Below are 11,752 nucleotides of genomic sequence, written 5' to 3'. Positions count from 1 at the left end.
TGGAGAGTTTTGAGCTTCGAATTCGGTTTTATTTTATCCCATTCGACTCACTCGCCACTGGAGACACCAAAACCCCTCGCCCAGGTTTCCCCCTCGAGAAGGCCCGCCTCTGCGAAGGAGCCCCTCAGGAGCGCCGCCCGGTCGGCGTTCCGGCGGCGCTCCGTCGGCGACGAGCTACCTTGTGACGTCACCGAGGGAAGAGGCGGGTTCTCCCGCCACCGGAAGACGCCTGCTCTCTTGATTGGCTGCTCAGGACGTCCGTTAGGGCGTGTGGTCCTTTCCGTGTGCGCTCCGAGCGTGGGCGTCCCGCTGGGGGTGTGTGGCAGGGGTTTCCAGACCCGGCACCAGCACCCTCGCCCCTTCCATCAGGGGTTCGGCTCAGGGTCGCCCCTGGCGGGCGGCTCGCGAATCTTGAAGAACAGCAACGCGAACCCAGAGCGTGCCGGGGCTGCGGAGCTCCCCTGGGCGGGCTGGAAGATGGCGGCAGCATCGGTCTCTGAGACTTCGGCTTCTCAGTTCTCGGTAAGAAGCCGTTGACCTCCGAACAGACCCTGAGTCGGTCCCGGCGCCCCCTGTGCATTATCTCACTTTTCAGAGCGCTCTCGGTCCCGCGTCTCCCCCCAGTCCTGGGGAGCCGCGGGGTGGCCCCCGTTGCTGCCTCGGCGCCCACTGCTTCGTTTGAGGCTGCACCCTGCAATTGAGACGGCCCAGGTCTGTCTTTTCCCCCCGTCACCTTTCGGCGTAGCCGCCCTGGTTTGCAGAACGTTGCCTGGACTCGCAGGGATGGCTACCTACACCTTGGCCCGCGAAAACCGCGTTCCCGGGTCACGTGGGTGTAACGGCCCCTCTTGGAAACTCCGAGACCAGGTGGGCGCTCTAGTTCGTCGGCTTGATTGGCAGCTATTGAATTGTACGCAGTCGAGTGCTTCGGCGGATTTCTTTGCTTTCAGTGCCTCCTCCCTTCCTCCCAGAAACTTCGATTTGTGCTTAGCCTACCCCGAGCGCGCGCGCGCTCTTCCCGCTTCCACCATATTAAGATGACCCCAGGTTGCAAATCAGCAGGGAGAGCTGAGGTTAAATACTGTATTGGCCTCTAGAAGAATCGCTAGCCTGTTAAGGTACTAGTATTTTGTTGGAGCGGGACCCTTCGCGTTGGGACTGTAGATAGGCAGTAAATGAATGTGAAGAAGTTCAAGTTGGAGCCCTTAGCTCTTCATCTAGCAAACCTGAGTGGCATACAGACAGACTCTAGGATTACACCGATGAATAGGGGAGAATCCTTGCTACTAAGAAAGAAAGCACTGAAGAGAAGCTACACGTAATTAGGTTGTTACACAGTACAGTTTGATACATACCAACCTGCTAGAAGAACCTACGTTAAAGTGATTAGCACTTCTTGGGGGTAGGGAAGATGGAACTAGCTGAGTGGTGAAGGAATAGGAAATGCTTGTCCCAGGAGACGCAAAGGGAGGAGAAAAAGGCACCGCAGGCAATTTGGAATATGTGCCACAAGTGCTTTCAGAAAACTTGAAATAATTTGAAATAGGCAGAGGTAGTGTGAAGGTAGAGTTCGGTTAGGTGAATTGTTAAAATATGAGAAAAGAGGGAGAATATTAGGGTAAGATTGTCATAGAAGTTAATGGGGAAAAATTTAGGGAGACAGTAACAGCAGAATCACCGTGGCGAAAATACACCTTTTCCCAGTTTCACCTTTTGGTGACTGTTGCTAAAATTTGTTTTACTGAGGCCAGAAGTGATATTCAGGGTTTCAGCACAATGAAGGTAGTAAGTGTGTGGAGAGGTCAGAGAAGATTAACAGGAAAGAAGGAAGGTAACAACTGGAGTTATCCAGGAACTAAGTCAGTAAAAGGGAAGATAAAAGACAAGCTTAGCCTATTAAGTGTAAGTAGATGGATGAGATTATATCAGTCAGTTCAGTCACTCAGTAGTGGCCGACTGTTTGCCACCCCATGGACTACAGCACACCAGACCTCCCTGTCCATCACCAACTCGGGAGTTTACCCAAACTCATGTCCATTGAGTCAGTAATGCAATCCAACCATCGTATCTACTGTTGTCCCCTTTTCTCCCACCTTCAATCTTTCTCAACATCAGGGTCTTTTCAAATGAGTCAGCTCTTTGCATCACATGGCCAAACTATTGGAATTTCAGCTTCAACATCAGTCCTTCCAGTAAACATTCAGGACTGATTGTAGGATGGATTGGTTGGATCTCTTTGCAGTCCAAGGGACTCTCAAGAGTCTTCTTCAACACAACAGTTCAACAGCATCAGTTCTTTGGTGCTCGGATTTCTTTATAGTCCAACTCTCATATCCATACATGACTACTGGAAAAACCATAGCCTTGACTAGATGGACCTATGTTGGCAAAAAAAAATGTCTCTGCTTCTTAATATGCTGCCTAGGTTGGTCATAATTTTCCTGCCAAGGAGTAAGCATCTTTTAATTTCATGGCTGCAGTCACCATGTGCAGTGATTTTAGAGCCCCCCAAAATAAAGTCTGCCACTGTTTCCCCATCTGTTTACCTTGAAGAGATGGGACCAGATGCCATGATCTTAGTTTTCTGAATGTTGAGCTTTAAGCCAACTTTTTCACTCTCTTCTTTCACTTTCATCAAGAGGCTCTTTAGTTCTTCTTCACTTTCTGCCATAAGGGTGGTGTCATCTGCATATCTGAGGTTATTTATATTTCTCCTGGCAATCTTGATTCCAGCTTGTGCTTCATTCAGCCCAGCATTTCTCTTGATGTACTTTGCATATAAGTTAAATACGCAGGGTGACAATATACAGTCTTGACATACTCCTTTACCTATTTGGAACCAGTCTGTTGTTCCAAGTCTGGTTCTAACTGTTGCTTCCTGACCTTCATACAGATTTCTCAAGAGGCAGGTCAGGTGGTCTGGTATTCCCATCTCTTTCAGAATTTCCCACAGTTTATTGTGATCCACACAAAGGCTTTGGCATAGTCAATAAAGCAGAAGTAGGTTTTTTGTGGAACTCGCTTGCTTTTTCAATGATCCAGCAGATGTTGGCAATTTGATCCCTGGTTCCTCTGCTTTTTCTAAATCCAGCTTCAACATCTGAAAGTTCACGGTTCACATATTACTGAAGCCTGGCTTGGAGAATTTTGAGTATTATTTTGCTAGCATGTGAGATGAGTGCAAGTGTGTGGTAGTTTGAGCATTCTTTGGCATTGCCTTTCTTTGGGATTGGAATGAAAATTGATCTTTCCAGTCCTGTGGCCACTTCTGAGTTTTCCAAATTTGCCGGCATATTGAGTGCAGCACTTACACAGCATCATCTTTTAGGATTTGAAATAGCTCAGCTGGAATTCCATCACCTCCACCGGCCCACTTGTCTTCACATTCCAGGATGTCTGGCTCTAGGTGAGTGATCACACCATCATCATTATCTGGGTCATGAAGATCTTTTTTGTACAGTTCTATATATTCTCGCCACCTCTTCTTAATATCTTCTACTTCTGTTAGGTCCATACCATTTCTGTCCTTTATCGAGCCCATTTTTGCATGAAATGTTCCCTTGGTATCTCTAATTTTCTTGAAGAGATCTCTAGAGTTTCCCATTCTTTTGTTTTCCTCTATTTCTTTGCACTGATCACTGAGGAAGGCTTTCTTATCTCTCCTTGCTATTCTTTGGAACTCTGCATTCAAATGGATGTATCTTTCCTTTTCTCCTTTGCTTTTCGCTTCTCTATCAGATCTAGTCCCTTAAATCTATTTCTCACTTCCACTGTATAATCATAAGGGATTTGATTTAAGTCATACCTGAATGGTCTGGTGGTTTTCCCTACTTTCTTTAAGTCTGAATTTGGCATTAAGGAGTTTATGATCTGAGCCACAGTCAGCTCCTGGTCTTGTTTTAGCCCAACTGTATAGAGCTTTTCCATCTTCGGCTGCAAAGAATATAATCAATCTGATTTCGGTGTTTATGGTGATGTCCATGTGTAGAGTCGTCTCTTGTGTTGTTGGACGAGGGTGTTTGCTATGACCAGTGCATTCTCTTGGCAAAACTCTATTAGCCATTGCCCTACTTCGTTCTGTACTCCAAGGCCAAATTTGCCTTTTACTCTAGGTATTTCTTGACTTCCTACTTTTGCATTCCAGTCACCTGTAATGAAAAGGATATCTTTTTTGGGTGTTAGTTAGGTCTGTTCATCTTCAACTTCTTCAGCATTACTGATCGGGGCATAGACTTGGATTACTGTGATACTGAATGGTTTGCCTTGGAAATGAACAGAGATCATTATGTCGTTTTTGAGATTGCATCCAAGTACTACTGCATGTCAGACTCTTGTTGACTGTGATGGCTACTCCATTTCTTCTAAGGGATTCTTGCCCACAGTAGTAGATATAATGGTCATCTGAGTTAAATTCACCCATTCCAGTCCATTTTAGTTGGCTGATTCCTAAAATGTCGACGTTCACTCTTGCCATCTCCTGTTTGACCACTTCCAATTTGCCTTGATTCATGGACCTAACATTCCAGGTTCCTATGCTATATTGGTCTTTACAGCATCGAACCTTGCTTCCATCACCAGTCACATCCACAACTGAGTGTTGTTTTTTCTTTGGCTCCATCTCTTCATTGCTTTGGCTCTCGTCTTTTTGGAGTTATTTCTCCTCTGATCTCCAGTAGCATATTGGGCACCTACCACCTGGGGAGTTCATCTTTCAGTGTCCTGTCTTTTTGCCTTTTCATAATGTTCATGGGGTTCTCAAGAATACTGAAGTGGTTTGCCATTCCCTTCTCCAGTAGACCACATTTTGTCAGAACTCTCCACCATGACCCATCTGTCTTGAATGGCCCTACACAGCATGGCTCATAGTTTCATTGAATTAGACAAGGCTGTGGTCCTTGTGATTAGCTTGGTTAGTTTTCTGTGATTGTGGTTTTGAGATTATATAGGAGTTGTGATTAAATTTAATTGGGAGGAAAAAAAATAATACTAGGAGAGAAGTGTTTTTCATCACTCTTAGAACATCATTTGGAGACTGAGAAAGGAAAACGCCTATAAATGTTGACTTGAACTGAAGTCTGCCAAGGCCATCTAGCCGAAGTAGTTACTAGAGTGTGGTTAACCCTTAGTCTTTTAAGGTAACCTGGACAGAAATCCTGAAAGTGAAAGTGAAGTGGCTCAGTTGTGTCTGACATTTTGCGACCCCGTGGACTGTAGCCTACCAGGCTCGTCCACCCATGGGATTCTCCAGGCAAGAATACTGGAGTGGGTTGCCATTTCCTTCTGCAGGGGACAGAAATTCTATAGAGTTTTTTAATAGGAAACATATATTTTTATATCTAAGCTCAGCTTTAAGTGGATTCTCAGCTTCCAGAGTACTCTTAAGAATATCTAGAATGCTTTACATGTCAAAGTGTAACTCTTTTAACTTGATCTTTTAAATCAAAATGTCTAATTTGGAAGTCACTATGTCTCAAAACAAAAATGACAATTTATCAGTGTATAATGGCCATGCTTTGATACTTTAACTGTCATATCAAAAATAAGCCTGGCATTTATAGCAGAATTTATAAAGCACTTTAGCTTAACAGACAACTGCTCATAAAATAAGGCAACAAAAGACCTTTTAAACCTTCAACATGAACTCAGTCTACTCATAATGAGATTTCAGAGTTGTGAATATTAACAGTTTCTGTGTATTTAACATTGATAAATCCAGCATGGGTACTCAGTTGCTTTAGTTGGGTCCGACTCTTTGTGACTCCATGGACTGTAGCCTGCCAGGCTCCTCTGTCCATGGGATTCTCCAATCAAGGATACTGGAGTGGGTTGCCATGCCCTCTTCCAGGGGATCTTCCTGACCCAGGGTTTGAACTCAGGGCTCCTGCGTTGCAGGCAGATTCTTTACTGCAGAACTAAGGGGATAGCCCCGAACCCAGTTTAGGTGTAATATAAATGGAGATGCTTTTAGTAGGCAAGGATTTTTCTTAGGTAAATTCACAAATAACACAATCTGTAAATAGCAGTTGAGCTGTAAATCTCAAATGTGAACAATTTGGAAGTAGGTGATACATTTGAATTGTTCTTATAAGCCTTTCACTGCAACAACAGCAGGAAGAGTGACAGCTAGCAGCTAACATTTATTGAATGACTGCTATGTATCAACTCACTAGTGGAGAGTATCAGGAAAATAATAGCAAGTATGATCAGGCGTAATGATACAAAAGTATATAGTCAGCATAATGTTGTAACAATATCTTTCCTGTGTTTGTTTTTTGTTTTTTTTTTTGTTTTTTTTACATTTTCCCATTAATTAATGGTCAGTCTTTCCTTTTGGCTCAGCTGGTAAAGAATCCACCTGCAATGCAGGAGACCCCAGTTTGATTCCTGAGTTGGGAAGATCCCCTGGAGAAGGGATAGGCTACCCACTCCAGTAGTCTTGTGCTTCCCTGGTGGCTCAGCTGTTAAAGAATCAGCCTGCAATGCAGGAGACCTGGTTTCAGTCCCTGGGTTGGGAAGATCTCCTGGAGCAGGAAAAGGCGACCCACTCCAGTATTCTGGCCTGAGAACTCATGGATTGAATAGTCTGGTCAACACACACTTAATGTCACTTTGGACTTAACAAGCTAGTCTCCTAATTGGTCTCTCTGGGTTTTTATCCAGGCCCATTAACAAACTTGCTCTTTATTTATTTTTCTTAGAAGTGTTTTATGATTGTTTCATAGATTTTATATGAGATTTATTTTTGGGAATCATAAAATGAATACATTCATGCCCCTTTGTGCATCTTCCTGCTTTTGTCTTTTACTCTCACTCTTTCACACACACATTTTGAGGTTATAATAATGTGTAATACTTGTGTAGCACTCATTATCTGGCAGGCATTTTAAATACTTTTCATATATATTAACGTGTCTAATCCTTACAGTAATTTTATGAGATTGGCTTTAGTATCTGCATTTTCAAATGAGCAAAATAAGGTACAGAAAGGTTAATTCAGAATTATACAACTAGCAAATGTTGTGCTTTTATATTTCTGGGTACTATAGTATCTTGTTGGGCTTTGGAATTTTTAGGGTTTGTTCATATATTTGCCAGCTATAATGAACAGTCCTGTTGTGATCATCTCTGTATGTTCCTTATGTGCACAGTTTTCTCTAGAATGGTAGTTTTCAGAATGGTCTGAAGACCTTTGAGGAGATCTTCAGTATCCTTCCTTACCCAGCCACTTTGTGGGAAACCAGATTCTTTATATACATCGACCAAAACAGGGTGAATACAGAAGCAAATAAAATCTAGCAGCCTTCTTTTAGTCAAGAATTAAAGAGATTTGCAGAAATGTAAAACAGTGCCACTTAATTTTTTGGCTGATATAGTTAATTTTTATTCAAAAATTATATTTATGCTAACATGGATTTATTATTTTTAAGGTAGTAAATATCTTTAAATTTTCTCAGTTTTAATTTTTTCATGTGATGAATAGCAACTGATGTAACCCACTTACAAGGAAAAGCTTGTTGGGGTCTTAAGCAATTTTTGAGTGTAAGGGCTGCCTGGCACCAAAAGTTCTGAGAAGCAGCAATTTTACAAGTGATGGTTGGGCTGCAAATTGCAACTCAGTAATGGGTTGTAGTATATGTTCAGAAACTTAGAACACTTTTTTTTTAAGAGAATACAGAGAAAATAGTTCAGTTAATAATTTAATGAAATACTGGGTCATAGAGTAGGTGCATCTTTGGCTTTATTTGGAATTGCTGAATTGCTTGCCAAAGTGATTGTTACAGTTTGTGTTCCCATCAACAATCTCCTTTAGTCTATTTTAATAGGTCTATCCTATTTTAACAGGTGGTGTGTCTTGTTGAGAGGTTCTGTGAAGTGATATCCTGTTATTTGTGCGCCCTCTGCATTGATGAAGATGCTTTTTTTCTTTTCATAATTTTGCTAATCTTGTGGGTTTTGTTATTCTATGAAATGCCCGTTGGTAACTTTTGCCTGCTTTGGATTTTTTTTTTTTAAACTGATTTATAGTCATTCTTGATGTATTCTAGGTGTTTATTATCTATCAGGAGTATTCTAGTACTCTTTGGTTTGTCTTTTTATGATATGTTTTGATGAACAAGAGTTCATTGTTTTAATGTAATAAAAGTTATTATTTTTTTTAGGATTATTATTTTTTGGTTAAATTCTTCCTTGGTTAAGTTCTTCCAAAGCCTTAATGATATTCTTCCATATTTTTCTCTACATATTTTAAAGTTGGGGCATATTGTCTTTTATTTGCTTGAAATTAGTGTGCTGTGAGGTTGGGATCCAATTTCATGTTTTATTTAAGATGCACAATTATTTCAGCATTACTTGTTGAAGCTCATTCTTTCCCTAGCGGTTTACCATTCCAGCTGTCAGTATATTAATTTCCATGTGTGTGGCTGTGTTACTGGGCTCTTTGTCCCATTGTTGTATTTGTTTCTGCCTGTGTCTCTACTCACTTTCCTAATGATTTTGATTTTTTTTTTAATCTAAGTGCAACTATCTGCCTTGTTCTTCAAGAGAAATGCAGCTATTCTTGGTCTTCTGCTGTTCTTCGGTGGAAATTCTAGAACTTTATTGAACAGGATAATTTAGTATTATAAACACTATGAAATTTTCCTATTTTGAAGAATATTTATATAATTCATTGAACAGATTAAGCATTTATTATCTGTTTGGAACTTAAACTCTTAATAGGATGACTATGTTTTTTCAACATGCAATTTTTCTGTGCCAACTGGGTGTCCCATCAGTCAGTTCTGACATTAGCTGGAGATAGTGCAGTGCAAACATGCAGGTTACGACACTAAGTCTCACAAGACTGGCCCCATTTCAGTTGCCACCTGCAAATTCCAGATGTCCCCAAGGAATCTCTTTCTTCCCAGCCAACTGCAGCTTAAGGAGTTCTGCTAACTCTCCCCCATCACATTCAGTAATTTGCTAAAAAGACTCAGAATTCAGGAAAACACTACACTTACAGTTAAAACTTTTTTCATTTTAAATAAAGGATACAACTCCAGAAAAGCCAAATGGAGAGACACACAGGGTAAGATGTAAACGAGCTTCTGTGACCAATCTGGACACTCCAGGAGCCTCATTGTTCAACAGTTTTTTTTTTTTTATGGAGGTTACATTATGTGGGTATGATTAATTAAATCATCAGCCATTGGTGATCGGACTCAATCTCTACCCCCTTCTCTTGAGGGCTAATTGCCTGGTAGGTTTTTTTTTTTTTTGACTATCGGAGGCCCCACTATAACAAAGACTGTCCATCACTTAAAACTTATAAGGGTTTTTAAAATCTCTGTCAGGGATATAAACTAAATACATAGTTTTTATTTTTCCACAGGACATAGAGATAATAAATATATCATGTAGGAATAAGTGTTTTTAAAAGGGTAAGAAGATAGAATGACAAAGGGTGCGACTTTAGATAGGTAGGCAGGGAAAGCTCACTGACAGACTTCTCTAGGGCTTTATCTTGCTCCTTTATCTGGGACAGAATCTTCTGCCTTTTAACTTTTTAAATTTATTTTTAATAGGGAGCATAATTGCTTTATAATGTTGGTTTCTGCCATACATCAGCGTGAATTAGCCATAGGTATACATATGTCTTCTCCCTCTTGAACCTCCTTCCCACATCCCACTTCTCCAGGTTGTCACAGAACACCAGGCTTGAGCTTGTGTCATACAGCCAATTCATACTATCTGATTTACATATGGTAATGTATATATTTCAGTGCTACTCTCTCAATTCATCCCAACCTCTCCTGACTAAATCTAAGACCAGTAACTATAAAACTCTTACAGGAAAACATAGGCAGAACACTCTGACGTAAATCACAGCAAGATCCTCTATGACCCACCTCCTAGGATATTGGAAATAAAAACAGGAATAACCAAGTGAGACCTAAATTAAACTTTAAAGCTTTTGCACAGCAAAGGAAGTTAAACAAGGTGAAAAAACTTTTGAAAAATTATCCAAAAGACAGCCCTAAGAGTGGGAGAAAATAATTGTAAATGAAATAACTGACAAAGGATTAATCTCCAAAATATACACGCAGCTCAAGAAGACATACAGGTCTATTATATATTAATAAATCTAGTAATAAACACATGAAAAGATGCTCAGCATTGTTCATTATTAGAGAAATGCAAATCAAAATTACAGTGAGATATCACCTCATTGGAGAAAATGGCCTCATTGACAGATGATGGACAGAATGGCCATCATCAAAAAATCTACAAAGAGTAAATGCTAGAGAGGGCATAGAGAAAAGAGAACCCTGCTACACTGTTGGTGGGAATGTAAATTGATACAGCCACTATGGAGAACAGTGTGGAGATTTCTTAAAAAAAAAAAAAACCTAGGAGTGAAACTACCATATGACCCAGCAATCCCACTGCTGGGCATATACCCTGAGAAAACCATAATTGCAAATGACACAGGTACTCCAGTGTTCATTGCAGCACTATTTACAATAGCCAGGACCTGGAAGCAACCTAGATGTCCTCTGACAGATGAATGGATAAAGAAGTTGTGGTACATATACAATGGAATATTATTCAGCCATAAAAAGGAATGAGTTTGAGTGAGTTCTAATAAGGTGGATGAACCTAGAGCCTGTTATACAGAGTGAAATAAGTCAGAAAGAGAAAAATAAGTATAACATATTAATGCATATGTATGGAATCTAGAAAAAATGCCTTTTCATTTTGATTTTCTTTCTGTGATTGTGGTTTTCATTCTGAAGGCTGTGGGAAGGTAGTTCTTCTAGCTTCTTTTGTGTGCTCTCTGGTGGATGAGGCCAAGAGACTTGGGCAAGCTTCCTGATGGAGGGACTGGTGGTGGGAAAGACTAGATCTGACTCTGGTGGGCAGGGCAAACGTTTGGTAAAACTTGAATCCAAGTGTCTGCTGGTGGGTGGGGCTCTGTTGCACCCCTGTCAGTCTTTTTGCCTGCGGGACCCAGCCCTGAAATCTACAGACTTTAGGTAGGACTGACCTCCAAGACCTATATGCAGGTCAGGGAGCAACAGTTAGAACTGGACATTGAATGACAGACTGGTTCCAAATAGGAAAAGGAATACCTCAAGGCTGTATATTGTCACCCTGCTTATTTAACTTATATGCAGAGTACATCATGAGACACACTGGGCTGGAAGAAGCACAAGCTGGAATCAGGATTGCCGGGAGAAGTATCAATAACCTCAGATATGCAAATGACACCACCCTTATGGCAGAAAGTGAAGAAGAACTAAAAGGCCTCTTGATGAAAGTGAAAATGGAGAGTGAAAAAGTTGGCTTAAAGCTCAACATTCAAGACCATGGCATCTGAAGCAGCGGAAACAGTGTCAGACTTTATTTTTGGGGGCTCCAAAATCACTGCAGATGGTGATTGCAGCCATGAAATTAAAAGACGCTTACTCCTTGGAAGGAAAGTTATGACCAACCTAGATAGCATGTTCAAAAGCACAGACATTACTTTGCCAACAAAGGTCCGTCTAGTCAAGGCTATGGTTTTTCCAGTAGTCATGTATGGATGTGAGAGTTGGACTGTGAAGAAAGCTAAGCGCCGAAGAGTTGATGCTTTTGAACTGTGGTGTTGGAGAAGACTCTTGAGAGTCCCTTGGGCTGCCAGGAGATCCAACCAGTCCATTCTGAAGGAGATCAGTCCTGGGTGTTGTTTGGAAGGAATGATGCTAAAGCTGAAACTCCAATACTTTGCCCA

The 11,752-nt window shown here is 41.2% G+C and overlaps 1 protein-coding gene and 1 long non-coding RNA gene across 3 annotated transcripts in view; both read left to right on the top strand.

The window, feature by feature from the left end:
• Positions 1 to 188: 188 nt before the first annotated feature.
• The window catches only part of CEP57 (centrosomal protein 57), a 41,514-nt gene continuing 29,950 nt past the window's right edge, over positions 189 to 11,752 (top strand). The window contains exons 1-2 of one of the 2 annotated variants that reach the window (XM_055547735.1): positions 189 to 522; positions 3,329 to 3,406. Coding sequence is in view for 1 of the 2 variants with exons in the window: in XM_055547734.1 (XP_055403709.1) it covers positions 478 to 522 (45 nt within the window). In the remaining variant the exon portion in view is untranslated. The remainder of the gene's footprint in view (positions 523 to 3,328; positions 3,407 to 11,752) is intronic. The other variant, XM_055547734.1, reaches the window with a different exon arrangement.
• Positions 529 to 6,769, top strand: LOC129628315 (uncharacterized). The gene is made up of 2 exons (XR_008702772.1): positions 529 to 867; positions 6,340 to 6,769. It is a non-coding gene; the product is annotated as an uncharacterized LOC129628315 (long non-coding RNA).

This window comes from Bubalus kerabau, chromosome 15, assembly GCF_029407905.1.
Source record: "Bubalus kerabau isolate K-KA32 ecotype Philippines breed swamp buffalo chromosome 15, PCC_UOA_SB_1v2, whole genome shotgun sequence".
In the NCBI taxonomy this organism is placed as follows: Eukaryota; Metazoa; Chordata; class Mammalia; order Artiodactyla; family Bovidae; genus Bubalus; species Bubalus kerabau.
The sequence above is the reverse complement of the archived record's forward strand: the minus strand, read 5'-3'. Positions and strand labels throughout refer to the sequence as shown.